The following is a 27,163-nucleotide window of genomic DNA, read 5'->3' as shown; positions in this document are numbered from 1 at the left end:
TGAGGTCTGCACAACGCATCACCGGGGGCAAACTACCTGCCCTCCAGGACACCTACACCACCTGATGTCACAGGAAGGACAAAAAGATCATCAAGGACAACAACCACCCGAGCCACTGCCTGTTCACCCCGCTATCATCCAGAAGGCGAGGTCCGTACAGGTGCATCAAAGCTGGGACCAAGACTGAAAAACAGCTTCTATCTCAAGGCCATCCGACTGTTAAACAGCCATCACTAACATTGAGTGTCTGCTGCCAACATACTGACTCAAATCTGTAGCCACTTAATAATTAAAAATTGGATGAAATAAATGTATCACTAGTCACTTTAAACAATGTTTACATACCCTACATTACTCATCTCATATGTATATACTGTACTCTATACCATCTACATCTATATTCATCTTGCCTATGCCGTTCGGCCATCCCTCATCCATATATTTATATGTACATATTCTAATTAATTCCTTTACACTTGTGTGTGTATAAGGTAGGTGTTGTGAAATTGTTAGACATTACTGCACGGTCGGAACTAGAAGCACAAGCATTTTGCTACACTCACATTAACATCTGCTAACCGTGTGTGTGTGACCAATAAAATTTGATACATGGTGATTACACGACCAGTTTAAGTATGTCATTCTTGACAATGTTTGTGAAGTATAAAAACAGTTTATGTGCATCTGTGGGAACTTTTTATGGGGATACATGTACCAACGTGCACACTTCACCATTTAGTCACATGAGTTAAATCAGTCTGCTCATGTCAGACCAGAGGGTGGTTTTATCAGGTTTTGAAAAACAACAGCAATGCTAGCTAACAATTAGCCAGTAGCCTCCCAGTCACCAGTAGAAACTCAGTGTTGGTGAGAATGTGAGAAAGTCCGTATTGCATAATTAATTGACAACAGGCATCTGACGACAACAGGCATCTGACGACAACAGCCCTCGACAGTCTGCCTGTCTGGGCTGTGTCACGCATACTGGGTGGGTACAGCAACAGCAGGAGCTCCAGGGAGAGAATCCCTTCTCCAGGCAGGCATCCCACTTCAAAGCTGCCTACGGTGGGAGCAGTGTGCAGTGATATGTGCTTGTGTTATGCGGTTTGATATAGAGAAGGCTCTCTAACACCACAGATCAATAGCCCCCTCACCTCGTATCTTACATGAGCAGCACAGTGGTGAATGAGACATCTCAAACACATGGCTTGATTTATGAGCCAGTGACGAGACAGGAGTTTCATAATGTGGGAGATGATTAAATCTCTCCACTGCAGGCTTATGTTATGCAGAATGTGCTTTTGAGAGTTTAGGAGATAAATATCAGCTGTTTGAGTGTGTGGGTGGGTGTGGATGAAAAGGGTAATAAAGTGGAGATAGATACGTGTGGGTGGGTGTGGATGAAAAGGGTAATAAAGTGGAGATAGATACGTGTGGGTGGGTGTGGATGAAAAGGGTAATAAAGTGGAGATAGATGCGTGTGGGTGGGTGTGGATGAAAAGGGTAATAAAGTGGAGATAGATGGGTGTGGGTGGGTGTGGATGAAAAGGGTAATAAAGTGGAGATAGATACGTGTGGGTGGGTGTGGATGAAAAGGGTAATAAAGTGGAGATAGATGCGTGTGGGTGGGTGTGGATGAAAAGGGTAATAAAGTGGAGATGGATGTGTGTGGGTGGGTGTGGATGAAAAGGGTAATAAAGTGGAGATAGATGCGTGTGGGTGGGTGTGGATGAAAAGGGTAATAAAGTGGAGATAGATGTGTGTGGGTGGGTGTGGATGAAAAGGGTAATAAAGTGGAGATAGATGTGTGTGGGTGGGTGCACTGAGCTGTACTTACGAGGAGCTCCCTCTGCTGTCTCTATGGCTGTGATCCCCAGGGACCAGATATCGCTCTGTGGAGACATGTGAGATTTACTACCCACTCTCACACACAGACAGACACGTTAGGATGGAAAGGGGGTCATTACCCTGTAGTCATAGGTAGAGTCTGGGTTCTCGTCACAGGCGATGACCTCAGGGGCCATCCAATAAGGTGTGCCAATGAAGGTGTTCCTGCGCCCCACGGTCCTGTCCAGTTGAGCACTCACCCCAAAGTCCACTGCACACAGTAGAGGACAGAGACTCAGTATTACTGGCTACATTTACATTTTTCAAGTCTTGATTAAGTTAAGTTGTAGATAAAACCATAATACAAATATGCAGTGTGCTTGATGGTGAGACAATTGAGCACTTTATTCAGACTTAGGGAAGCTGCTATAAAACACAGACTGGAAGATTACATATGGAAACAAAGAGCAGGAATACATATTCATCACAACCAGGGGTTGGACCCGGTTCAGGGAACAGAACCAAAATTTAACTAAAATGTTTGAGGAACAGTAACAGAACTGGGAACGAAAGTGATCTCTAGTGTTCTGGAAGAGAACCGTTATTTTAAAATCTTGAGAACCGATTAATAATGTAATTTTTTTGGTACAAAAATATTCCTGTCTAGTATATAATTGTCATTTGGTGTAGTTATAATACTAGTAATAGCTTAAACACAGTCCAGTTCAAACGACGTCATGATGTTCAGCGCATCAAGCCAAGCCCCCTCCATGTCCACCCCACTCCCTCTCGAGCTCTCCCCACCAGTGAAATTCCAATTGCATCTTGCGTCTGCACTTTTCTGACCAATTAAACGTGTAAACAACTAGCTTACGCGTTCCATAGAAAGCTTCTCTATCTGTGCTAATGGGTCAAGTAAATTAATGAGCCATTTTGTAAAAACGATGTTGATTTCACAGGTTCAAAAAAAGAATGAAAATGTGCTATGAACAGTCACGTTCTCTTGGTTTGAACCAATTTTATAAATGTATTTTCTGTCCGGAAACACTGGAACGGAAAACATACAAATGTTTGATTACAACAAGCCCACACACAGTACAGAAACACATGTAAACAACAAGCAGCAGCAGAGCAAACACATTAACAGTTTAGAATCAATCATCTCACCGAGTTTGACCTCTGCGTTCTCTGTCAACAGCACGTTCTGGCCCTTGATGTCTCTGTGGATGACCTTGTGTTGGTGGAGGTGCGAGAGGCCCTGGGTATTAGAGGGGGGTCAGAGTTCAGTCAGGGGTTTGAGGCCCTCTGGAGGGCGTTTGTAATGGCACTTTTCCAATGCAGGGATTTACACTGGTGCTTGACCTAAAGACTGTTTTGTAATGGTTCTATAGTGGGTGCACTGTGGTTCCTCACCCTGAGGATCTCTCTGCAGATGTAAGCGATCCAGTCCTCCTTCAGAGAGTTGCCCTTGGTATTCTTTACCAGGTCTGTCACTGAGCCCGCCCCACAGAACTCCATCACCAGCTATACACAGACAGGAAGGAACTTAGCACACATAAATACAATGTTCAGTGTGTCTGTAATAAATAATATATGCTGCATGCAATAACCCTAATCTAGTTTCTATGCATTATGGGGTTCATGGATATCAGAGAGAGCCCTATAAATGATGAAGCTCTCTCTCAGATTATACCACCAGACAGGGACATAATCCATCAGACTGACCCAGAGCTGGTCATCATGTCCAGGTGGGCTCTTCTTGACGAAGGCTCCGTAGTAGGTGGCAATATTGCGGTGATGGCTGTACTTCTTCAGCATGTTGATCTCAGCCTTGATCTCTTCCTCTTCCTCCTCAGTCACGTCCATCACCTTGATTGCAGCCAACTGGCCTGTCTTCACGTGACGCCCCTGATTAAAGGCAGAGCAGACTTGATCATCTTATCTGGTCAATCGAAAACGAGAAAATTAAGTGAGTACAAGAGATGTCAGCTCTAAAAAATATATCCTACATTTGAGCCAAAAATCTCTAATAGTTCAACAAACTCCTACCCTGGTTTAATCTGTTTTGAGAGTTATGCTGTGTTTCACCACGTCATTTACTCTTCTTCTCTCCCCTCTCTCCATATTATCTCATTACCACTACCCGTCTCCTGGGCTCCTCCAACTGACAGCCTTAGCGTGGTCCTGCACAGGTGCACTAATCTGGCCTAATCTCAGATTTACTACCACAGCTGGAGTTGGAGACACTCAGGGGAGTAACTCAGACAGCCTCAATCTGAGTTTCAACCAGCTCAGTGGTTCATCTGACTCATCCCCTCAGTGTCTCAACTGGGTCGCTGGCCTAAACTGGGTCGCTGGCCCAAACTCATCTTACCTTGTACACCTGTCCATAGGTCCCATTTCCCACCACCTCCACCAGCTCAAAGATCCCTGCTGGGTCCTTGAAGAAAGAGTGATAGATTCATTAAGATTGGTTGCTCTCTGGCAGACTGAGACCAGAACACCAGGCCAGACAGACTGGGAGACAAGATGCTGAGACAGACATGGTACATTTAAAGAGACTGGCAAATATATAGGCCTAGACCACACAAGCAAGGAGGCCTGAGCGCTATTGAGATGTTCTGAGACACATAGAAGCTCTAGACATCCATCCACCACTTATGTTATAGAACAATTTGCAAGAATGTTTCTATTTTTCCCCACCATAAGATAAAACCACAGGTGATGTTCATAATGGCTACTTCTAGCTAAATGCTAAAATTAGCCATTGCTTTTTTCCCTGGATAGGGCAAAAAGACACCCAGTTCCACTTTCACAGTGTGATTCATTATGGTCTGTGTAGGATCTGTGGGCGTTGGGGCTGCTTTGGGATGGAAGCATACAGCGTGACCATCCTGCTTTCATCTGGTTCCAATAATGGGTCTGTCTCCTGACTTATTCAAGTGTTTGTCTTTAACAGAGAACGCATTTAAGGAGAGGAGAGAGGTGTACAAGAGAATGAGGCATAGATAGATGTGAGCATTAGGGCTAAGGGGGTTGAGAGAGAAATGAAATAAACATAATGGGAATGACAAATCGTCCAATTAGTGCATCTATGCTGTGTGTAAGAGGAGCACAGAGCAGGAGAAGCAGGATCAAACTGACAAAAGGGTTGGAGTAAAAGCACTGGAGTACAAGTGTACAAAATAGAGAGAAAGAATGAGATGACAGGGGTGAGGGGGGGGGGGGGTAAACGATGGTATAGAGGAGGCTAATGCAATTATCCAGGGGGAAGAGAGATGGCAGCATCGCCCACGTCCAACGCAGAGAGGGAAGGAAGAAAGAGATGAAGGTGGGGTGTGGAAGCTAGGGAGTGTGGAGCGCTGTACCAGCAACAAAACTGTCAACATTGATCAGAAAGTGCATGAGAGGAATACACACTGTGGACCTGTTAACGTCACTTCAGTCAACTTAACTTGGGTGCAGAAGTGCAAACTCCACCCATTAATAATGCTGTTGGATCTTTGTGTCTGTCAGAAGACTCCCCCTAATGTCTGTACTTACCTAAAGAAAAACAGTTTTTCCTCTCTCCCTCGACAAATAGGCCTATCAAATTCACAAATCATTTGGCCTTTAGACTCACTGTCTACTATCAAAAACTAAACCATAACAGAAACCATTAAAAAAATGTCAAATCGAGAAAAACAACTGTCTGCAAAGGGGTCGGTCGCTCAAGAAATAGCCTAGAACAGATTTGGAAGTTGGAAGGTAAGCGTTGATTCAATGTGTGTTGACACTTGTCCTACCACCTGACATTTGTTGATATGGGGACTCAAAGAATCCAAGGCATCCCCAAAAAAATCCATTACACAAAGCCTGTTCTACTAGCTAAGTCTTCCACAGAAAACAGTCATGCACTAGTACTATCCTAGATTGTACTTGTAGGCTATGTGAGTATATGTGTGTGTTTATGTGTAGCAGGCAGAGTGGGTGTTATATAGGACAGCCATCAAACAATGAGCTCTAGTGAATCATCCCTCTCAGAGCTCTCGCTCTCATCCCTCTTCTCTCAGAACGGAAAATTAAATAGCATTGCCTGGAGAGGTCTGGCCTGTAACTCGCTGTACTGAAATCACAAAAGTGTGTAGGTGAGATATACCGGTAGATATTAAATCTCCCTTTCTCAAACTAAAGTGCCTCTACTCTGTTGTTACATGCCACTAGTCTTTGTTTTGATGATATAGTGACACTGGATCATGGTATCAGAACGGTCAACCTCCATGACGGTTCACATTACAAATAGATAACTTGAATGTCTATGGTCCTGGAGAATGAGCTCCCAGGTCTGGGTTTATTAATTATTTTTGTTCAACTTCTAATTTTGATGGTTTTGGAATATGCAAAACGGGAGTTTCACAATACACTTGTGGACCATTGTGTGCATTTCAGAGAGAGAGAGTGCAGTCAAAAACTCAGTTGAGTTTTTGAATTCCCACAAATCTATTTCAAATCATGTATTGATAGCTCTTGGAAGAACTGTTTGAGATTACGTTTGTATTACTTCTAATGATACAAAAAAGAAAAGCCTAGAGGAAGTCTTGTAGCACACCACACTGTGGTAAATACACTTGTCAACACCTGTGTGTTGTGGTCTGTGAAGTTGTATGATAATATACGGGTAAAAAGTACACAAGATACAGTTCAACCGTTTGATAGATAGACTAGAAATCGATCAATGTGGGCTAGTTTTAAAATAATAAATGCAACGTATATACAGGCCTGTTTTAAAAGCCATCGATCAAACGAATCAGGCCTTCATCCTACTCACCCAAGCATTTACAAAAATGGACTCAGATTGACCAAGGTGATATGGAAAAAAGCAAGATAGTGGAGTCAGTAGTGACACCCAATAGACTCAAATCTCGCAACCCTCTCTGTGCGTAACCCACAACTAGCCATTTACCTAAATATAACATTAGGTAGCTAACGTTAGTTAGCTCAAGCAAGCACCTCAAAACGTACAGCTCTCGTTGCAAGTTTCCAAAAAATGTATCATCAGTTTACTTTTGTCACGCGCATTGTGACAACTGGCTGCAGCTTTGAACTAACCTAGCGAACTAGATGTACAGTAGCCACTTACCCTCAAAGCTGCGAGGTCTATGTCATCCAAGCTTCGTGTGGTGGCGTTTTCAGACATGCTGGCAAAAGTCGTAGCTAACGTTAGTTAGCTAATAATTTAGCTACAAAATAAAAGCAGCAGCCAGTAGAAAATCCAGGTGGCCCAATGTTTAACTTAACTGTGTCCTGAGCTGTCAAGTCCCGCTCAGAACATCAATCCCTGATGAGACTCGACTTGCTAACTTAACTAGCTAACATAAACAAATGGTTGCAAAAATGGCAAGGTAAAACGCAGTTATCTAGCTAGTATACTAAGTTCAATTGCGTTACAGAGACCCAATCGTGTGCGGCACTCTCTTACTGCGTTCATTCTGGCAATAACGTCACTGCGTATATGCTGTTTGAAGGTCGTCGACAGATCATTTGAATGCTTATAACTACAAATACAATGTAATTGTAATGTTAATGTTTGTGAGATTAAACAAGTAGATAGCTAGCTTGCCAAGTTAGCAGGCTAGATAATAACAGCGTAATACAAAGGTGGTCCGCAGCAGAGCTGTCACTTTTCAGTCTGCCACAACATGAACGCTATTCGCTAGCTAGCTAGCTACCCACGCACAAATCAAAAATAAGATTTATTGTACTTAAACATGGATTTTAACTACTCGCAATTCCCATCCTACAAATACTTAAAATGTTCCACAAATGAAGTAGCAAATGGCGAGCCGCACGATCAATGTGGAATGTACGGCTAGCCACGTCAAATGATCGACATCCGTACACAAACTTTCATTCCTTTCGCGTTGACAGTGATCGCGCCTTGCACTGCCAGTACCGACCGTGAAAAAACAGTTTCTGTGCAGTCCCAATTGACCCTCGATCGATAAGCGTCATGGAGCTGTCTCGTACTTCTACAATAGATACTTTAGCTAGAATAGTTGGTACCAATAATTAGGCAATTAATTTTCCGACAAATATAGTGCATAAACTTATTTCCTCGCCATGTTTTGGTATGGCCCATATGGATAATCAGAGAACTCAACATTGTATATGTTCTATGGCGTCTGTGATCGCATGGGCAGTGCATTCTTCTTCTATGGTATTATGGGGGTCCGTAAACAAATGTTAGAGGTGCATGCCGCCGCCAACTGGACGGAAATACACAAAAGAAAAGGAAATTCGTTACAGGGAATGGGGAAAAAAACATGTATCTCTAAAAAAAAACTACCCAACAATGATCATCAACAAAAATATTCCCACTCCTTCAGATAACTCATTCTTCCCTACTCAGGCTCTAGGGCCTGAGAGGGTGGGACTGCTCGAGACAGTACTCCAAGCAGCTCTTCAGATGTAAAATATTTTAATATTTTCCACTAAGCTATATGGTATTGTTTTAAATCATTTTGCTATTTGATTTGGAATTTTAAGACCCCTTGACGTTTCCATTTATATGTATATATATATATACACACACTATCGTTCAAAAGTTTGGGGTCACTTAGAAATGTCCTTGTTTCTTAAAGAAAAGCACATTTTTTGTCCATTAAATTAACATCAAATTGATCAGAAATACATTGTAGAATTTGTTAATGTTGTAAATGACTATTGTAGCTGGAAACACTCCTGTGTTCCAATGCTACATTGTGTTAGCTAATCCAAGCTTATAATTTTAAAAGGCTAATTGATCATTGGAAAACCCTTTTGCGATGATGTTAGCACAGCTGAAAACTGTTGTTCTGATTAAAGAAGCAAAAAACTGGCCTTTAGACTGGTTGAGTATCTGGAGCATCAGCATTTGTGGGTTCGATTACAGGCTCAAAATGGCCAGAAACAAAGGACTTTCTTCTGAAACTCTATTCTTGTTCTGAGAAATGAAGGCTATTCCATTTCAGAAATTGCCAAGAAACTGAAGATCTTGTACAACACTGTGTACTACTCCCTTCACAGAACATAGCAAACTGGCTCTAACCAGAATATAAATAGGAGTTGGAGTCCTCAGTGCACAACTGAGCAAGAGGACAAGTACACTAGAGTGTCTAGTTTGAGAAACAGATGCCTCACAAGTCCTCAACTGGCAGCTTCATTAAATAGTACTCGCAAAACACTAGTCTCAACGTCAACAGTGAAGAGGCGACTCCGGGATGCTGGCCTTCTAGGCAGAGTTCCTCTGTCTAGTGTCTGTGTTATTTTGCCCATCTTCATCTTTTCTTTTTTATTGGCAAGTCTGAGATATGGCTTTTTCTTTGCAACTCTGCCTGTTATATTCGGCGCATGTGACAAATACAATTTGATTTGATTTGATTTGATTCACACAGTCTCCTCTGAACAGTTGATGTTGAGATGTGTCTGCTACTTGAACTCTGTGAAGCATTTATTTGGGCTGCAAATTCTGAGGCTGGTAACTGAAATCCTCCTTTGCAGCAGTGGTAACTCTGAGTCTTCCTTTCCTGTGGCGGTCCTCATGAGAGCCAGTTTCATCATAGTGCTTGATGGTAGAAGTAGTATCAAATTAACTTTTAACAAGGCACACCAGTTAATTGAAATGCATTCCAGGTGACTACCTCATGAAGCTGATTGAGAGAATGCCAAGTGTGCAACACTGTCATCAAGGCAAAGGGTGGCCACTTTGAATAATCTCAAATACAACATACATTTTGATTTGTGTAACACTTTTTTGGTTACTACATGATTCCATATGTATTATTTCATAGTTTTGATGTCTTCACTATTATTGTAGAAAACAGTAAAATAAAGAAAACCCCTTGAATGAGTTGGTGTGTCCAAACGTTTGACTGGTACTGTACGTGTTCGTCTCATCTTTACACATCGGGGTGTGGTCCAAACTGTTTGGACGCTACAGACAGAAGTTGGCAGATCGGCTGTGCTTTTCCCATTCTTTTAGACAATTGTCCATTCCTCCTTGTTTCCACCGCCATAAGATTTAAGTTCACCATCTGCTTCCGCCATCCACCTCCCATAGTCCTCTACTCCGGAAACCGTCATCCTCCCTCCACATGGGCAGTGCCAATGAGGCCATCTCCATTTTGAAGTAGTCAATGTTCTTCCTCCACTACTTCTATGAGTTGGTTAACAATCTGAAAGGGTGCATACTGCCACCTGGAGTGTGTTGTTTGAACAGTCATAAAGCCAAGGTTGGCGATTTACTGCTACCTGCAGTTATGGAATGTTTTCTCATGAGTGTAATTCACTGGCTGACCCCTCCTGATGACCTGGATGGAATTATGTGATCCTTCATTAACACAAAAATAGCCCCACCCAGTTGAATATTTCAAAATGGTGAAAGTGCTCAATGGCAATGCCCTGCCCAAATGTGCATTTGGGCACTAAAATTCCTCTATCGCTGTTGTACAGCCCTTTTCATCTGTGTTGTCGGCTATTTCATCCCTTTCCAGCAAGTGTGTATACAACACCTTTTCTACTCTTTTATTTGTTCTCTCTTCCCACTCCCCTCTGCCTACTGAAGAGTTCTATGGTACACCATCGGGGACAAATTATCTGAGAGGTGATCAGTAATGCATACTAGTGCGTTGTTCCTGTAGGCCCAGGTAGCCTACTGTTTACCTAGCTGACTAGAAAAATCAGATTGACATGAGACTTCAAAGTCAAAACCAGAGGCAAGTTAACTAATACTGTTCATAATAAAACTTTAAATGTTTAAATGTTAGGATGTTTATTAAATGTTACAAAGATACATTCTCACAGAAGATCATTGAAAAAAATAAAAGCAGAGGCTATAACCTAGTTATTATAATAATTAGGCGATACATACGTGATGCACATTAAAAGGTTTTAAAACATAGTGAAAGGTAGGCCTACACTGTTTAAAAGCAGACAGGTTTGTGAATAGACAGTGAATCTTTAACATTACCATCTATAAATGGGGTTAAGACTCAGCATAAAGTATGAATGAATATAATAACCATTGATAGAGTTGAGAAATGATACATTTTATTTGGTGAAATGAAAATATGAAACCAATGCCAAAATCTAAAACAAAATTAGTAGTAGTTGTAGTAGGCATAGTATCATCAAATTAAATCAAATGTTATTGGTCACATAGATATATTTAGCAGATGAAACAGTAGCAGTAGTAGGAGGAGGAGGAAGAGGAGAAGTAGTAGTGGTGATAGATTAAGTAGTGGTAGAAGCAGTATCACTAAATAAACATTACCATTTCAGTTAGTCTAAATAACTTGGTAAAATAAATTGGTTAAGCCTAATAATTTGATTATGCTGAGATAGGGACAACATGCTAGAATTCAGCATGCACATGAGACTATCAATGGAAACATAAACCTGTTACATGCATATAAACACTATGGCATAAAATAGAACATCCCTGCTCCTTGTTCACCTGTCACTTGATTCCTCCCATCCCAGATTAGAAACGGTGCTTTACAAAAACACTATTTCCTTGCTCCCCTAGCTCAAAATGAAGTGGAATGTTCTGGACCACTGACAACCGGGTAAGTAATGTAACAATAATGTACTTGGTTGCCATGGTGACAGCAAAAATACGCAACAATTAAAGCACGCCAGGTGCACCCCCTGAATATCTTTTTCCTCATTCCCCTCTATTCACTCCATGACTCTCTTATGGTCCTTTGCCTTCCTCTTTTGCCATGGGCTCTCTCTCACATCCATGTCTTCCATATCACCTTCAATCTTTTCATAAACCTGTTTGATTCAGTCCATAGCTCATCGTACTCTGCCCCTGTTTAGCTCTCCTTTCCTCTTTGGCCACAATCTAGTCAGCTCTTTGTAACCGTCACCATAACAACCACAAATGTTCTGACAGATTTGCTGGTACTGCATTGAGAGGATAAGAGAGAGAGAGGCAGAGACAGAAAGAAAGAGGCAGAGAGAGAGAAAGAGGCAGTGAGAGAGAAAGAGGCAGTGAGAGAGAGGAGAGCTATCCACCCACAACCTTGCAACAACACATGTACTCGATGTTCTTCAATCATCTGAGACTCTTGACTTCTGATCTCCATTCCTCCCCCTGCCTATCATACACTGGCATCCTGTTCCTGTTGTGTTCTATAATTGCAGACCCATACCTAAGCCCTTTGAAAAAAGAAATACTCAGGTTCAGTATTATATCAACAAACACATTTGGTCAGTTGAGTATAGCAATGATCCAACATCATAAAAATGTACTTTTAACATTACAAGAGTGGTAATCCTTCAAATAGCTATGTCTCAAAGTCACTTGGAGCACATACAAGGCTCATAATGCATTAGTATAGATTATCATCTAGTGTTTAATTTTTTCTTCCTCCATTTTAACAGAGTTCAAATTCACTCTGTATCATCTACAGTGCCTTGCAAAAGTATTCGGCCCCCTTGAACTTTGCGACCTTTTGCCACATTTCTGGCTTCAAACATAAAGATATAAAATTGTATTTTTTTGTGAAGAATCAACAACAAGTGGGACACAATCATGAAGTGGAACGACATTTATTGGATATTTCAAACTCTTTTAACAAATCAAAAACTGAAAAATTGGGCGTGCAAAATTATTCAGCCCCTTTACTTTCAGTGCAGCAAACTCTCTCCAGAAGTTCAGTGAGGATCTCTGAATGATCCAATGTTGACCTAAATGACTAATGATGATAAATACAATCCACCTGTGTAATCAAGTCTCCGTATAAATGCACCTGCACTGTGATAGTCTCAGAGGTCCGTTAAAAGCGCAGAGAGCATCATGAAGAACAAGGAACACACCAGGCAGGTCCGAGATACTGTTGTGAAGAAGTTTAAAGCCGGATTTGGATACAAAGAGATTTCCCAAGCTTTAAACATCCCAAGGAGCACTGTGCAAGCGATAATATTGAAATGGAAGGAGTATCAGACCACTGCAAATCTACCAAGACCTGGCCGTCCCTCTTAACTTTCAGCTCATACAAGGAGAAGACTGATCAGAGATGCAGCCAAGAGGCCCATGATCACTCTGGATGAACTGCAGAGATCTACAGCTGAGGTGGGAGACTCTGTCCATAGGACAACAATCAGTCGTATATTGCACAAATCTGACCTTTATGGAAGAGTGGCAAGAAGAAAGCCATTTCTTAAAGATATCCATAAAAAGTGTTGTTTAAAGTTTGCCACAAGCCACCTGGGAGACACACCAAACATGTGGAAGAAGGTGCTCTGGTCAGATGAAACCAAAATTGAACTTTTTGGCAACAATGCAAAACGTTATGTTTGGCGTAAAAGCAACACAGCTGAACACACCATCCCCACTGTCAAACATGGTGGTGGCATGATCATGGTTTGGGCCTGCTTTTCTTCAGCAGGGACAGGGAAGATGGTTAAAATTGATGGGAAGATGGATGGAGCCAAATACAGGACCATTCTGGAAGAAAACCTGATGGAGTCTGCAAAAGACCTGAGACTGGGACGGAGATTTGTCTTCCAACAAGACAATGATCCAAAACATAAAGCAAAATCTACAATGGAATGGTTCAAAAATAAACATATCCAGGTGTTAGAATGGCCAAGTCAAAGTCCAGACCTGAATCCAATCGAGAATCTGTGGAAAGAACTGAAAACTGCTGTTCACAAATGCTCTCCATCCAACCTCACTGAGCTCGAGCTGTTTTGCAAGGAGGAATGGGAAAAAAATTCAGTCTCTCGATGTGCAAAACTGATAGAGACATACCCCAAGCGACTTACAGCTGTAATCGCAGCAAAAGGTGGCGCTACAAAGTATTAACTTAAGGGGGCTGAATAATTTTGCACGCCCAATTTTTCAGTTTTTGATTTGTTAAAAAAGTTTGAAATATCCAATAAATGTCGTTCCACTTCATGATTGTGTCCCACTTGTTGTTGATTCTTCACAAAAAAATACAGTTTTATATCTTTATGTTTGAAGCCTGAAATGTGGCAAAAGGTCGCAAAGTTCAAGGGGGCCGAATACTTTCGCATGGCACTGTATGTAAACATCCTAAATGCCTTGCATTTATTTGCATTCTTCAAAGACACATCAGTTAGTGTTTTCTAGCTAGGTGAGTTGAGTATACATTTTGTTCCAATCTTTTGATTTACAATGGAGTGGAATCTGGTCAATGCGATACAAATCTATAATGCTCTTTCCTGCTGGACTGGGCTTTTCCAGTGTCATCTTGGTCCTTGTGGCTGGTAGCCTGGTACTCTTATGTCCAGAGTTCTGTTGGAGCCATGCCCTCCTTGCTGCCCAGTGGGGGGAGCAGATTCTCCTCAGACAGGAAGTTGAGGGGGAAGTGGACCAGTAGCCCCCTGACGGCCTCCAGCTCCTCTTTAGCCTGCTGGGGGTGTTTGTCACACAGGCGCTCCAGGCCTGAATGCTCCTTCAGCTCCCTCATGTTGTGGACAGAGTTGCACGGGAGGCAGCGGAAGACCTGTTCCGGGTAAAGGGAAGGTGAGCAGCAGAGAGGACAGGGAGAAGGGAAAGAGAGAGTGGATGTCATTGAGGATGCACATAAAAGAGAACAAAAATAGCTTTTAGTTCTATTCATACCTTGTCATAAATCTTAGCATTCAGTTTTGCCGTCGTGTTCCACCCCACAAAGAAGAACAGGTCACTGATTGGGTCATCGATGTCGATCTGGGGTTCAGAATCGGCTCCTAAAAGCACCCTGGGAAGTACATGCACATAGAGTTGTAAGTCAGTTACTGCCAAGCAGCTATGTTAACTGCACATTCAAATTGTTGCTAGAGTGACAGTTCGTATTACAGTATCTGAGTAGAGGTTGATGCAAAAATTCATAGAAAAAAAAATAAAAAATATATTTCCTTCATACAGGGAATGATGACCACGCCTGCGCAAAATTGTCGTCTGAGATGGTTCCCTTGGAAACTAGAGGATATACTTGGTAGCTGCTGATTTGAAATGAATAGCTCTGCTGGCATAATAGGCTGCAGACAAGCTCTGTGAGAAGTATGCATATTCTGTCTAGGATCTTTAGGGACAGTGTCAGTGCATCACAAATGCCATCAATTGCTAATCAATAGATTCATCCACTAGCAGTGGAGTCAGCATTATTCGTATGTCAGTGCAGGGACCTTGGTTACAACCTCCCTCGCTAATATAAGGACGGCTATGTGAGAGTGGTTCATCTCATTAGAAACCTTTCATGTCCAAACACCCCAGATTCAACACAGACACACTACATGACCAAAAGTATGTAGACACATGCTTGTTGAACATCTCATTCCAAAATCATGGCCAATAAAATTGATTTGGTCCCCCCTTTGCTGCCATAACAGCCTCCACTCTTCTGGGAAGGCTTTCCACTAGGTGTTGGAGCATTGCTGTGGAGACATTAGTGAAGTCGGGCACTGATGTTGAGAAATTAGGCCTGGTTCGCAGTCGGCATTCCAATACATCCCAAAGGTGTTCGATGGGGTTGATGACTGGCCTGCACAGAACCCTGACAAGTTCTTCCACACCGATCTCGACAAACCATTTCTGTATGGACTTCGCTTTGTGCACGGGGGAATTGTCATGATGAAACAGGAAAGGGCCTTCCCCAAACTGTTGCCACAAAATTGGAAGCACAGAATCATCTAGAATGTCATTGTACGCTGTAGCATTAAGATTTCCCTTCACTGGAACTAAGGGGCCCAAACCATGAAAAACAGCCCCAGAGCATTATTCCTCCTCCACCATACGTTACAGTTGGCACTATGCACTGGGGCAGGTAGCGTTCTCCTGGCATCCGCCAAACCCAGCTTAGTCCGTCGGTCTGCCAGATGGTGAAGTGTGTTTCATCACTCCAGAGAAAGCATTTCCACTGTTGCAGAGTCTGAGCAGTTGTTGCTCCTAGACATTTCCACTTCACAATAACAGCACTTACAGTTGACCGGGGCTGCTCTAGCAGGGCAGAAATTTGAGGAACTGACTTGTTGGAAAGGTGGCATCCTATGACGGTGCCACGTTGAAAGTCACTGAGCTCTTCAGTAAGGCTATAACGAGTGCGCTGAGAGTCGGGAAGCAAGTTCAGGGAGTGAGTGTTTTAATAAATAAAAGAACCACAAACCACGTAACACAAACAACGCACCGACATGAGAACAGAGTGAATAACACCTGAGGAAAGAACCAAGGGGAGTGACAGATATAGGGAAGATAATCAAGGAGGTGATGGAGTCCAGTTGAGTGTCATGAGGCGCAGGTGAGCGAGACGATGGTGACAGGTGTCCGAGATAATCAGCAGCCTGATGACCTAGAGGCCGGAGAGGGAGTATATGTGACAAAGGCCATTCTACTGCCAATGTTTGTCTATGGAGATCACATGGCTGTGTGCTTGATTTTATACACCTGTCAGCAACGAGTGTGGCTGAAATAAACACATCCACAAATTTGAAGGGGTGTCCACATACCTTTGCATATATAGTGTATATCATTCCCATACCACTCAACGTCAGTAAACCTCTCTATCAGTGAACTGCCATACAACTCTCCGTCCGTGGCCTCCAACGGCTCTTAAACGCAAATAAAACTAAATGCATGCTATTCAACCGATCATTGCCCGCACCTGCCCGCCCATCCAGCATCACTACTCTGGACGGCTCTGACTTAGAATACGTGGATAACTACAAATACCTAGGTGTCTGGCTAGACTGTAAACTCTCTTTCCAGATTCACATTAAGCATCTCCAATCAAAAATTAAATCTAGAATCGGCTTACTATTTCACAACAAAGCTTCCTTCACTCATGCTGCCAAACATACCTTCGTAAAACTGACCATTCTACCGATCCTTGACTTCGGCGATGTCATCTATAAAATAACCTCCAACACTCTACTCAGCAAACTGGATGTTGTCTATCACATTGCCATCCGTTTTGTCACCAAAGCCCCTTATACTACCCACCACTGCGACCTGTGCGCTCCCGTTGGCTGGCCCTCGCCAAACCCACTGGCTACAGGTTATCTACAAGTCTTTGCTAGGTAAAGCTCCGCCCTATCTCAGCTCGCTGGTCACCATAGCAGCACCCACTTGTAGCACACGCTCCAGCAGGTATATCTCACTGGTCACCCCCAAAGCCAATTCCTCCTTTGGTCGGCTTTCCTTCCAGTTCTCTGCTGCCACTGACTGGAACGAACTGCAAAAATCACTGAAGCTGGAGATTCCCACCTCCCTCACTAGCTTTAAGATCACTGCACCTGCTCATAGCCCATCTGTATACAGCCCATCTATCTACCTAATTCCCATACTGTATTTATTTATTCTGCTCCTTTTGCACCACAGTATCTCTACTTGCACATCCATCTTTTGCACATCTCCCATCCAGTGTTTAATTGCCATATTGTGATTACTCCGCCACCATGGCCTCTTTATTGCCTTAACTCCCTTATTTGACCTTATTTGCACTCACTGTATATAGACTTTGTTTTCTTTTTTTCTACTGTATTATTGAGACTCTGTTTTGTTCATTCCATGTTTAACTCTGTGTTGTTGTATGTGTCGAACTGCTATGCTTTGTCTTGGCCAGGTCGCAAATGAGAACTTGTTCTCAACTAGCTTACCTGGTTAAATAAAGGTGAAATTTAAAAATAATTTTAAAAAATAAGCGAATTTAATGTAAAATCACAGACAGTGCAGAAGTGCATGGACTCTTTTCCTGAGTCCGAACCTGAAACACTCTTTGCGCAGGGCCAGAGTGAGGGGTCCAGCCTGGTACTCCTCTCCCCCCATAATGGAGGGGATCCTCTCCTCATCCTCCACCAGCACAGCCAGCTCACTGTCTCGGCTCCCCAGCATACTGCGGTCATTGATGTTAGCTGAGCCTGGATGGAGGGAGCACAGAGAGAGTGGAGGGAATAGAAACCGGAGGAGAGAAAAAGAGAGACAGAGCCAGAGACAGAAAGAGAGTTGTGGCACTAATATCAGTGACGATGGCCATAGATGCTGCAGCGACTTGCTTACAACAAAGTATATGAGTTGGTAGCAGCAAACTTTCTTAATACCAAGACAGAGAAGATAGAAGGTTAACAAAAAACATTGTTTATAAAACACCTTTCCTGTGTTTCAAGGACTCATCCTTATCTAGCTGACAGAAGCATCATAATTACTGTACCCTACCCAGTCCCAGTGTAATCATAATAATATCATAGCATGGAGCCAAGCAAGCGCAAGAGTTTCAGTTGGTTGTACCTACATTACACAGTGTGGAGTGCATGTTTTTCTATAACGATTCCAATACAATCTACCTCGGGAAAAAATGCATTCATCTTCAATGAGGGGGGTGCCGTTTAAGTTCCCCTTCCCTCCCTCCCCTAAAGTCCAGTATGTTTCTATAGCTGAATATTTTATTAGCTCTGCATATCATTCACCTTGTGATTATTATGCAGAGACAGTAATTAGCAGCCTGTGATTGATCCCAGTGATGTCACAGTCACAAGCTGCGTTGGAAATGGAACCCTATTGCCTATATACACTACTTTTGGCGAGAGCAAAGGTAGTGTACTACAGTATATAGGGAATAGGGGGCCATTTTGGAAACAGCCACAGCCATCCCGTCTCATCTGTAAGTGTGGCTGTGATGACAGTGGCTCACCGATGATGTAGCGGCGGTCGTCAGCTATGAGGGTCTTGCTGTGTACGTAGATGAGCTCTGTGACCAGGGACTGGGAGAGCTGGGAGTGTGTGCGCAGGCCACACAGGGTGATGTACTCGCTCCACTGGTCCTCAACTGGGGGTAGGGAGACACTGGTTGGCTGACACACTGGCATAGAGCTGAAGCCAATGAATAAATGAACGCTAACGAAACAGGACCACAATTTAAACATGAGAAGACAGATGGGCGTTATAGGAAAAGAGGATGAAATGATTAAGTATGGGGAGAATGGAGAAGTATACTATAGATAATATAGATAGTAAAGTTAGATACCTAGTATGAGCCTTCAGTTAGCGGAAGGGTAAGCCATACACAGGAGAGAAAGAAAAGCAGAAATATTATCAGAGATGAGACAGACAGACGGACAGTAATTCCAGATATTAGGTTGAATTGGAAATAAGGAAACAAAACTCACGTTCTCTCAGTCTCATCAGTATGGAGTACTCTCCACGGCACATGGTCCTGTCGTGAAAAATACATATTACTTACACCATCAAATCGACAACAATCTTTAAAGTTGTTTTCTTAAAACACAAATCTCTACACAAAATGTATGTTTTAAAATTATGCAGTATGATACTGTAAGTGATTGTGTGCTACTTTTTACTGTGTGTGTGTGTGTGTGTGTGTATGTAGGCCCATAAGGGATGGTTCTGACCTGTAGGTGAAGTGTAATATGGCCTGGATGGCTTTCCCACCCCCCTCGCTGATATCTCCTTCAAACCCAGGAAGCAGGGGCACCACCACAAACACCCTGTACTTCTTCTGCTCACTGAGGAACAGCAATAGAGTTAGGGAATGTGGTAGAAGAGGAGAGGGGGTTATATATAATTTAATTCAACATTGTTTTCAGGGAATATTCCATGAGTATGGAAATCAGCTCTCCATCATGGCAGGGATAGTAGTGATCTTAATCCTTATCGACCCATTTCAAGGCTCCGCGTCTGGCGAAGATTCTTGAATCCTGGGTAAATGTACAATTTATCTTTTTTTTTTATCTGCGAAATGTATTTTAAATGTAAACCAATCAGGGTTTAAGCCTGGGCACAGCACTATTAAAGAAACAGCTTTAGTTGTTAATGATCTTTTCAATGCTTTCGACACTAAAATGAAATGTGCTACTTTGTTTGTGGACCTGTCAAAAGCTTTTGATACTCTTGCCTGAGCTCTGACGCAGGGTTCATAGTGTCACGATTATCTCAGTGAAAGAACTCAGGCCATCGTGATACAATACCAGTCAGAAATTCAGACACACCAACTAATTCCAGGGTTTTTCTTTATTTTTACTGTTTTCTACATTGTAGAAAAATCAAAACTATTGAAAAAAACACAGACGGAATCGTGTATTAAGCAAAAAAGTGTCAAACCTTTTTTTAGATTTGAGATTCTTCAAAGGAGCCACCCTTTGCCTCGATGACAGCTTTGAAAACTTTTGGCATTCTCTCAACCAGCTTCATGAGGTAGTCACCTGGAATGCATTTCAATTAACCGGTGTGCCTTGTTAAAATGTATTTACTTCTTAATGCGTTTGAGCTAATCAGTTGTGTTGTGACAAGGTAGGGGTGGTATACAGAAGATAGCCCTAATTGGTAAAAGACCAAGTTCATATTTTGCCAGAACTAGCTCAAATAGCAAAGAGAAATGACAGTCCATCATTACTTTAAGACATGAGGTTCAGTCAACCAACCCGCAGCACACGCTCCAGCAGGTATATTTCACTGGTCACCCCCAAAGCCAATTCCTCCTTCGGCCGGCTTTCCTTCCAGTTCTCTGCTGCCAATGACTGGAACGAACTGCAAAAATCACTGAAGCTGGAAACTCATATCTACCTCACTAGCTTTAAGCACCAGCTGTCAGAGCAGCTCACAGATCACTGCACCTGTACATAGCCAATCTGTAAATAGCCCATCCAACTACCTCATCACCATATTGTTATCTATTTTATTTATTTTGCTCCTTTGCACCCCAGTACCGCTACTTGCACACTCATCTTCTGCACATCTATCACCCCAATGTTTAATTTGCCATACTGTAATAATGTTGCCACTATGTCCTATTTATTGCTTCACCCCCCTTATCCTACCTCATTTGCACACACTGTATATAGACTTTCTCGATTGTATTATTGACTGTAAGTTTGTTTATTCCATGTGTAACTCTGTGTTGTAGTTTGTGTCGCACTGCTTTGCTTTATCTTGGCCAGGTCGCAGTTGTAAATGAGAACTTGTTCTCAACTAGCCTACCTGGTTAAATAAAGTTGAAATAAAATAAGAAAAACTGAAAATGCGGAAAATGGCAAGAACTTTTAAGGTTTTCTCAAGTGCAGTCGCAAAAACCATCAAGCGCTATGATGAAACTGGCTCTCATAAGGACCGCCACAGGAAAGGAAGACCCAGAGTAATCTCTGCTGCAGAGGATAAGTTCATTAGTTAACTGCACCTCAGATTGCAGCCCAAATAAATGCTTTAAAGTTCAAGTAACAGACACATCAACTGTTCAGAGAAGACCGCGTGAATCAGGCCTTCATGGTTGAATTGCTGCAAAGAAACCACTACTAAAGGACATCAATAATAAGAAGAGACTTGCTTGGGCCAAGAAACACGAGCAATGGACATTAGACTGGTGGAAATCTGGTCTCCAAAATCACCCGACCTCAACCCAATTGAGATGGTTTGGGATGAGTTGGACCGCAGAGTGAAGGAAAAGCAGCCAACAAGTGCTCAGCATATTTGGGAACTCCTTCAAGACTGTTGGAAAAACATTCCGCATGAAGCTGGTTGAGAGAATGCCAATAGTGTGCAAAGCAGTCATCAAGGCAAAGGGTGGCTATTTGAAGAATCTCACATAAAATATATTTTGATTTGTTTAACACTTTTTTGGTTACTACATGATTCCATGTGTGTTATTTCATAGTTTTTCTACAATATAGAAACTTGTAAATATAAAGAAAAACCCTTGAATGAGTAGGTGTGTCCAAACTTTTGACTGGTACTGTACATAAAAGGTGAACCACGGGTAGATTATTTCTACATTTATATAAACAGCATTGGTCAATCTGTTAAACATTGTAAACTTAATCTACAGTATATATATTGTGTATGTTTAAATTGGATTATACAGGGTGCATTTGGAAAAGAGAACTAGGTCTCAATATGTCTTCCCTGTTAAAATAAAGGTTAAATAAAACATTTAAGAAATATAAAAACAAGAAACAATGTGGTATTTGTGACATTAACAATATTGAATCATGATTATTTAAGTTGACTCGATACAGACCATCAACTAACAAGCAAGTATAAAACATGTATAACCAGGGGTGAAAGTAAGTAGATACGGTAAAATAAATAGTGTGGGTACGCCATACCGGTAAAATATGAGCCTATCACATTAATTAAAACAAAATAGATATCAAACTGTAAGCTATTACACCATTTTTTATCATTACCGCATGTCAGAGGCATGAACAATTTGAAAATGGACTTGAAAACAGGTGGTATAGCCTACCGTTCAAAATGCAATGTGGTTAGACGTGAACACTGAGATTTTGCCAAGGCAGAGTTGGGTGGCTGACACTGAGATCTACGTGAACAGCGGTGGACTCATAAATTCTGTCCTGATGGCAATCGTCAAATGTCATGACACACTTTGTGGTGTTTTGTGTAACAGATGTCTCTTTCCATTCACCACTTTGCTTGGAGGCTGGAAATATGTTGTGAGTGGAGGAAGGTGCGCGGGGAGCCTAGTGAAGGAGTCCTTTGACGTGACTACTTTGACAATCAGATGAAAACATCAAGATCGATTGTTTATGCCACAACAAAAGGCAATACTTTTTAAAAGTTAAATGACAAGCATTTACGACTAGGCCCACAGAAGTGCTATTGAATGAAAAGGGATTCTGTATGTAATTCTATGATTGGGCGCAAGCACATATAGGAGGTCCCGAACCGGGAAGAAATGAATTCTACTTTCACCCCTGTGTATAACCCAGTGTGATGATCAGTCCAGTAAAATCATGTTATACAGTAAACCCAGCCGTGTGCTGACTGATTAAACCCAGACAGACAGCGCGAGAGACACGGTGGTAGAACCACACCTGTGTGCACGTAGTATCCTCTTCACGATTGCGTCACCGATGCCATTGTGCACGTTCTTCCCATCAGCACAGCTGATGAAGAACTGGTTCTGAGAGCAGAGAGGGGGACATTTGAGAATTTATACCACAACCCATACAACCCATGCATTCAATTGGACTTGATAGGACCATGTGGACTGTGAAGGCATAGGGGACTGCCGTTATCGCAACCTTGAGCTCCAAGTTGACTTTATTACAGAGATACAGTCACAAGACAGCGTGGGGGAGGCCAGGGCACTGAATACCATCTTGCATTACAAAAAACAACCTTGTCTCCTGGTTGATTTCTATGCTTTTACAGCAATCAAACAGATAGGTATGGAAGATAGATATGGCATAGAATTAGCATGGGTTTGACTCTGGTAAATTGGTGCAATGAGTCTGGTAAGAGTCTGAGTCTGAGTCTGGTAAGAGTCTGAGTCTGGTAAGAGTCTGAGTCCGAGTCTGGTAAATGGGTGTGATTAAATAATGTGTATGTGTATATAATGTATGTAGTGTGCTGGTAGCAGAGTTACCTCGATGTAGATGTAGTGTTCGCTGTTATCGATGGTATGGATGTAGGCATTGAGGATAGAGCTGTCACAAGTTCCGGCTGACCAGCGATCCACAGAACGCAACACCTGAGAGACAGAGAGAAGAAAATGAAAATCAATATACAATTGATCATCAAAAAAAGGAGAATGAGAGACATTTCTGTGAGCTTGTATGTGTCCGAGTGTGTTCGTTCACTCTTATGTGTGAACATGTGTACCTGCACGGAGGCCTTCCCAGAGCCAGGCACAGTGAATGGCAGTGCATCAGCAGTACTGTGAGACTTGGGAAGAAGGCAGGGGAAAAACGTGCTTCTAATGTTCTTGTACTTAAAGATCTGTAGGCAGACAAAACAAAGATAATAAGAGCCAGATGTCTCGATCACATAACCCTAGTTGTGTCTAGGGTTGTCCTTTGGAACCTAGTTCAGAAGTAGTGTATGTACATCCAAGTAAAGCCATGAAAGAAAGATCCTTAGGAACCTCTCATTTGACCTCTGACCTTGGCAAAGTTCCAGCGCTGGATGAAGTGGCGGGCTACGTCCCTGGCAGCTTTGCCATGGAGGGCAGCAGACAGGTCACGCCACGGCATACGGGGCACCTCAGTGCGGTCAATGTTGTCTGAGAAAACAAAACACATTAAAATGAAGGATTATCCCTCCGGTGTGTGTGTGTGTGTATGTTAGTAAGTTACAGAGAGAGTGGTAGTGGGTGTTATGAATGGGGGTATAATGTGTGTATGCTGCACCTTCAAATGGGCGGTCCAGTTGGACCCAGTCTCTCTTGATGAAGTTGCTGTAGTCCTTGCCAAGCCACAGCTGGGTGTTGTTCTTCAGATCCTCAGCATTGACCTCTTCCGGCTCTGGATCCTGGGCTGAGTTTGACCCATCCACCTGGTCACCTGAATCAGCTGCCTAGGAGGCAGAATAGGACAGTCTGGCAATAAAGTCACTGCTTAACACCAGGTAACAATATGAACTATGGATTATCAGAACACAGGAGAAAGAGAAAGAAAGATTAATCTTGACTTTTTCTTGAGATGTATCACCTCTGGCTCAGAAATTGGAGCCTTTGGCACTTCTTCAGAGATGTGATTGGCTGTCTCCGTGGGAACTGTATCAGTCAACCGGTACTGGCTGTCGTCCCATCTCCCAAAGGCCAGGTCCAAGCCTCCAACGAAGGCCACTGATTGGTCGATGGCCACCATCTTCTCATGATGGGCCCAGAAAAATACCACAGCGGACATGTGGTTGGGGTGTCGCATCACCTGTTGGAGAGACATCAGTGAAGCTAAGGACACAAATCTAATAATGTTTTTTGAATTTTAAATAATGACACAGTATAACACCAGCAATGAAAGCATGATGATGCTATGTGGGTTGGTTTGTGAGGTGTATAGCACCACCTGATTGCAGAGCAGAGATTAGTGTCTCAGACAGACCTTGATGTTGGGGTGCATGTCCATCAGTGTCTTCTTGCTGTGGCCACTGTTTATACCCAGTGCCATCTCCACCTCCTTGTACAGGAGCACACACACTTTGACACCTTGTTCCTACACAGAGAAAAGAAAGGATGGATATACACAAAAGGTGGGAAGGAGGAAAAGTATGTTTTTGGTTTCAAATTGGTTGTGGGAACGAAGCCCAGTAAAACGGAATGTTTTTTAAATATTCTGAGGACAGAAGTGAAAATTGAACCTGTTCTGGGATTGTTTATTTTTAAGTTGCAGGGAGGTGTGCAGAAAGCTTTACTCAAGTTCATTGAACGTTTTATTAACGTTCTGAGATCTGAAAATATAGGTTATTTGATGGTAATTAAATAACATTCTGAGAATATTCTCTAAATGTTGTGAAAGTTTTGTTATGGTTATTATTGACTCTAAGAACTACATTTTTGGGCTTCCCGGGTGGCTCAGTGGTTAAGGGTGCTGTACTGCAGCGCCAGCTGTGCCATCAGAGTCCCTGGGTTCGCGCCCAGTCTCTGTCGTAACCGGCCGTGACCGGGAGGTCGACGCACAAGGTCGACGCACAAGGTCGACGCACAATTGGCCTAGCGTTGTCCGGGTTAGGGAGGGCTTGGTCGGTAGGGATGTCCTTGTCTCACCAGCAACTCCTGTGGCAGGCCGGGCGCAGTGCGCGCTAACCAAGGTTGCCAGGTGTATCCTCCGACACATTGGCTAGCTTCCGGGTTGGATGCAGAAGCAGTACGGCTGGTTGGGTTGTGTATCGGAGGACGCATGACATTCAACCTTCCCGAGCCCGTACAGGAGTTGTAGCGATGAGACAAGATAGTAGCTACTACAACAATTGGATACCACGAAAATTGGGGAGAAAAGGGGTAAAAAAAAATTTAAAAGAACTACATCTCAATCAATAAGACTTAATTCTCTGCTAGCTAATTTTTCTGAAGATTTCCAGAATATTTCCAGAAATAAATTCTCTGAACATCCCTTAAGTCACATAATTTTTTAGAACATTCCCAGAATGTGGTAAAAATATGACAGTTCCCGCATGGGAACATTTATTTATTTTATTTTTTACATTTGACCTCTTTTTCTCCCCAATTTTGTAGTGTCCAATTGTTGTAGTAGCTACTATCTTGTCTCATTGCTACAACTCCCGTACGGGCTCGGCAGAGACGAAGGTTGAAAGTCATGCGTCCTCCGATACACAACCCAACCTAGCCGCACTGCTTCTTAACACAGCGCGCATCCAACCCGGAAGCCAGCCGCACCAATGTGTCGGAGGAAACACTGTGCACCTGGCAACCTTGGTTAGCGCGCACTGCGCCCGGCCCGCCACAGGAGTCGCTGGTGTGCGATGAGACATCCCTACAGACCAAGCCCTCCCTAACCCGGACGACGCTAGGCCAATTGTGCGTCGCCCAACGGACCTCCCGGTCATGGCCGGTTACGACAGAGCCTGGGCGCGAACCCAGGGTCTCTGATGGCACAGCTAGCGCCCAGGCTCTGTCGTAATCGGCCATGACCGGGAGGTCCGTTGGGCGACGCACAATTGGCCTAGCGTCGTCCGGGTTAGGGAGGGCTTGGTGCACAGCGCCCTTAACCACTGCGCCACCCGGGAGGCCCTCCGCATCGGAACTTGTGGGGTGGAATGATCTGTTAAGTACTGAAATTCCCACAGAAGAACATTGTTTCTTAAAGTTCTCTGAACAATTTGAGAACATGGCTTTAAATAGAACCATGAGGAAACCTGTAGGAAACGTTATGCCGAAAGTACTGAAATTCCCACAGAATAACATTGTTTCTTGACATTCTCTGAACTATTTGAGAACATTCCCAATGTCAAACCATTTGGAGAACGTCCATAGAACATTAACGAAAATGGAATTAAACGTAACCATGTTTGACTTTTTGGAAAACGAATACTGTTAAATTAAATACCAAGTAAATAATGTTTTTTTTTTTTGTGAATTCCTTAAATGTGCTGAGAATGTTCCAAAGTCAAGCAATCACCATTCCCATAAAGTTGGGGAATGTTGTATGCAAAATAACCAATAGGATAACTACACTCTCACCAAGCTCTAAGAAACAAATGGTTCTGAGAACATTAATTATGTGCTGGCTGGGAAGGGATTAACCTTCAGTGCTTTCAGAGGAGAGGAGGGAGGAGGACAGGTATAAGGAGACTATAGACATACAGTGGGCTGGGATTTGGGACATACAAGGCTGGGATTTGATGCACTGCTGATTTTTCAGGTTTTCCTACTTACAAAGCATGTAGAGGTCTGTAATTTTTCTCATAGGTACACTTCAACTGTGAGAGACAGAATTCCAGAAAAATTCCAGAAAAATCACATTGTATGATTTTTAAGTAATTCATTTGCATTTTATTGCATGACAGAAGTATTTGATCACCTACCAACCAGTAAGAATTCCGGTTCTCACAGACCTGTTAGTTTTTCTTTAAGAAGCCCTCCTGTTCTCCACTCATTAC

General features: G+C 42.7%; 2 protein-coding genes across 9 annotated transcripts in view; both read right to left on the bottom strand.

Moving 5' to 3' along the window:
- LOC110537391 (misshapen-like kinase 1) overlaps positions 1 to 8,020 on the bottom strand; it is a 35,562-nt gene extending 27,542 nt beyond the window's left edge. For all 5 annotated transcript variants that reach the window (XM_021623403.2, XM_021623404.2, XM_021623406.2 and 2 more), the window contains exons 1-7: positions 6,947 to 8,020; positions 4,202 to 4,267; positions 3,553 to 3,735; positions 3,241 to 3,351; positions 2,995 to 3,085; positions 1,968 to 2,098; positions 1,838 to 1,892 (exon numbers count right to left, since the gene is read on the bottom strand). In XM_021623403.2, coding sequence (XP_021479078.1) covers positions 1,838 to 1,892; positions 1,968 to 2,098; positions 2,995 to 3,085; positions 3,241 to 3,351; positions 3,553 to 3,735; positions 4,202 to 4,267; positions 6,947 to 7,003 — 694 coding nt within the window. In that variant the 5' untranslated portion in view covers positions 7,004 to 8,020. The remainder of the gene's footprint in view (positions 1 to 1,837; positions 1,893 to 1,967; positions 2,099 to 2,994; positions 3,086 to 3,240; positions 3,352 to 3,552; positions 3,736 to 4,201; positions 4,268 to 6,946) is intronic.
- A 5,748-nt stretch (positions 8,021 to 13,768) lies between these two features.
- LOC110537404 (phospholipase D2) overlaps positions 13,769 to 27,163 on the bottom strand; it is a 29,551-nt gene continuing 16,156 nt past the window's right edge. For all 4 annotated transcript variants that reach the window (XM_036937360.1, XM_036937359.1, XM_036937363.1 and 1 more), the window contains 13 exons: positions 24,649 to 24,759; positions 24,256 to 24,474; positions 23,956 to 24,121; positions 23,710 to 23,828; positions 23,429 to 23,545; positions 23,193 to 23,297; positions 22,639 to 22,727; positions 19,204 to 19,317; positions 18,961 to 19,007; positions 18,486 to 18,620; positions 17,562 to 17,715; positions 14,444 to 14,561; positions 13,769 to 14,324 (listed from right to left, as the gene is read on the bottom strand). In XM_036937360.1, coding sequence (XP_036793255.1) covers positions 14,100 to 14,324; positions 14,444 to 14,561; positions 17,562 to 17,715; positions 18,486 to 18,620; positions 18,961 to 19,007; positions 19,204 to 19,317; positions 22,639 to 22,727; positions 23,193 to 23,297; positions 23,429 to 23,545; positions 23,710 to 23,828; positions 23,956 to 24,121; positions 24,256 to 24,474; positions 24,649 to 24,759 — 1,719 coding nt within the window. In that variant the 3' untranslated portion in view covers positions 13,769 to 14,099. The remainder of the gene's footprint in view (positions 14,325 to 14,443; positions 14,562 to 17,561; positions 17,716 to 18,485; positions 18,621 to 18,960; positions 19,008 to 19,203; positions 19,318 to 22,638; positions 22,728 to 23,192; positions 23,298 to 23,428; positions 23,546 to 23,709; positions 23,829 to 23,955; positions 24,122 to 24,255; positions 24,475 to 24,648; positions 24,760 to 27,163) is intronic.

Source organism: Oncorhynchus mykiss, chromosome 12 (assembly GCF_013265735.2).
Source record: "Oncorhynchus mykiss isolate Arlee chromosome 12, USDA_OmykA_1.1, whole genome shotgun sequence".
NCBI classification, from domain to species: Eukaryota; Metazoa; Chordata; class Actinopteri; order Salmoniformes; family Salmonidae; genus Oncorhynchus; species Oncorhynchus mykiss.
The sequence above is the reverse complement of the archived record's forward strand: the minus strand, read 5'-3'. Positions and strand labels throughout refer to the sequence as shown.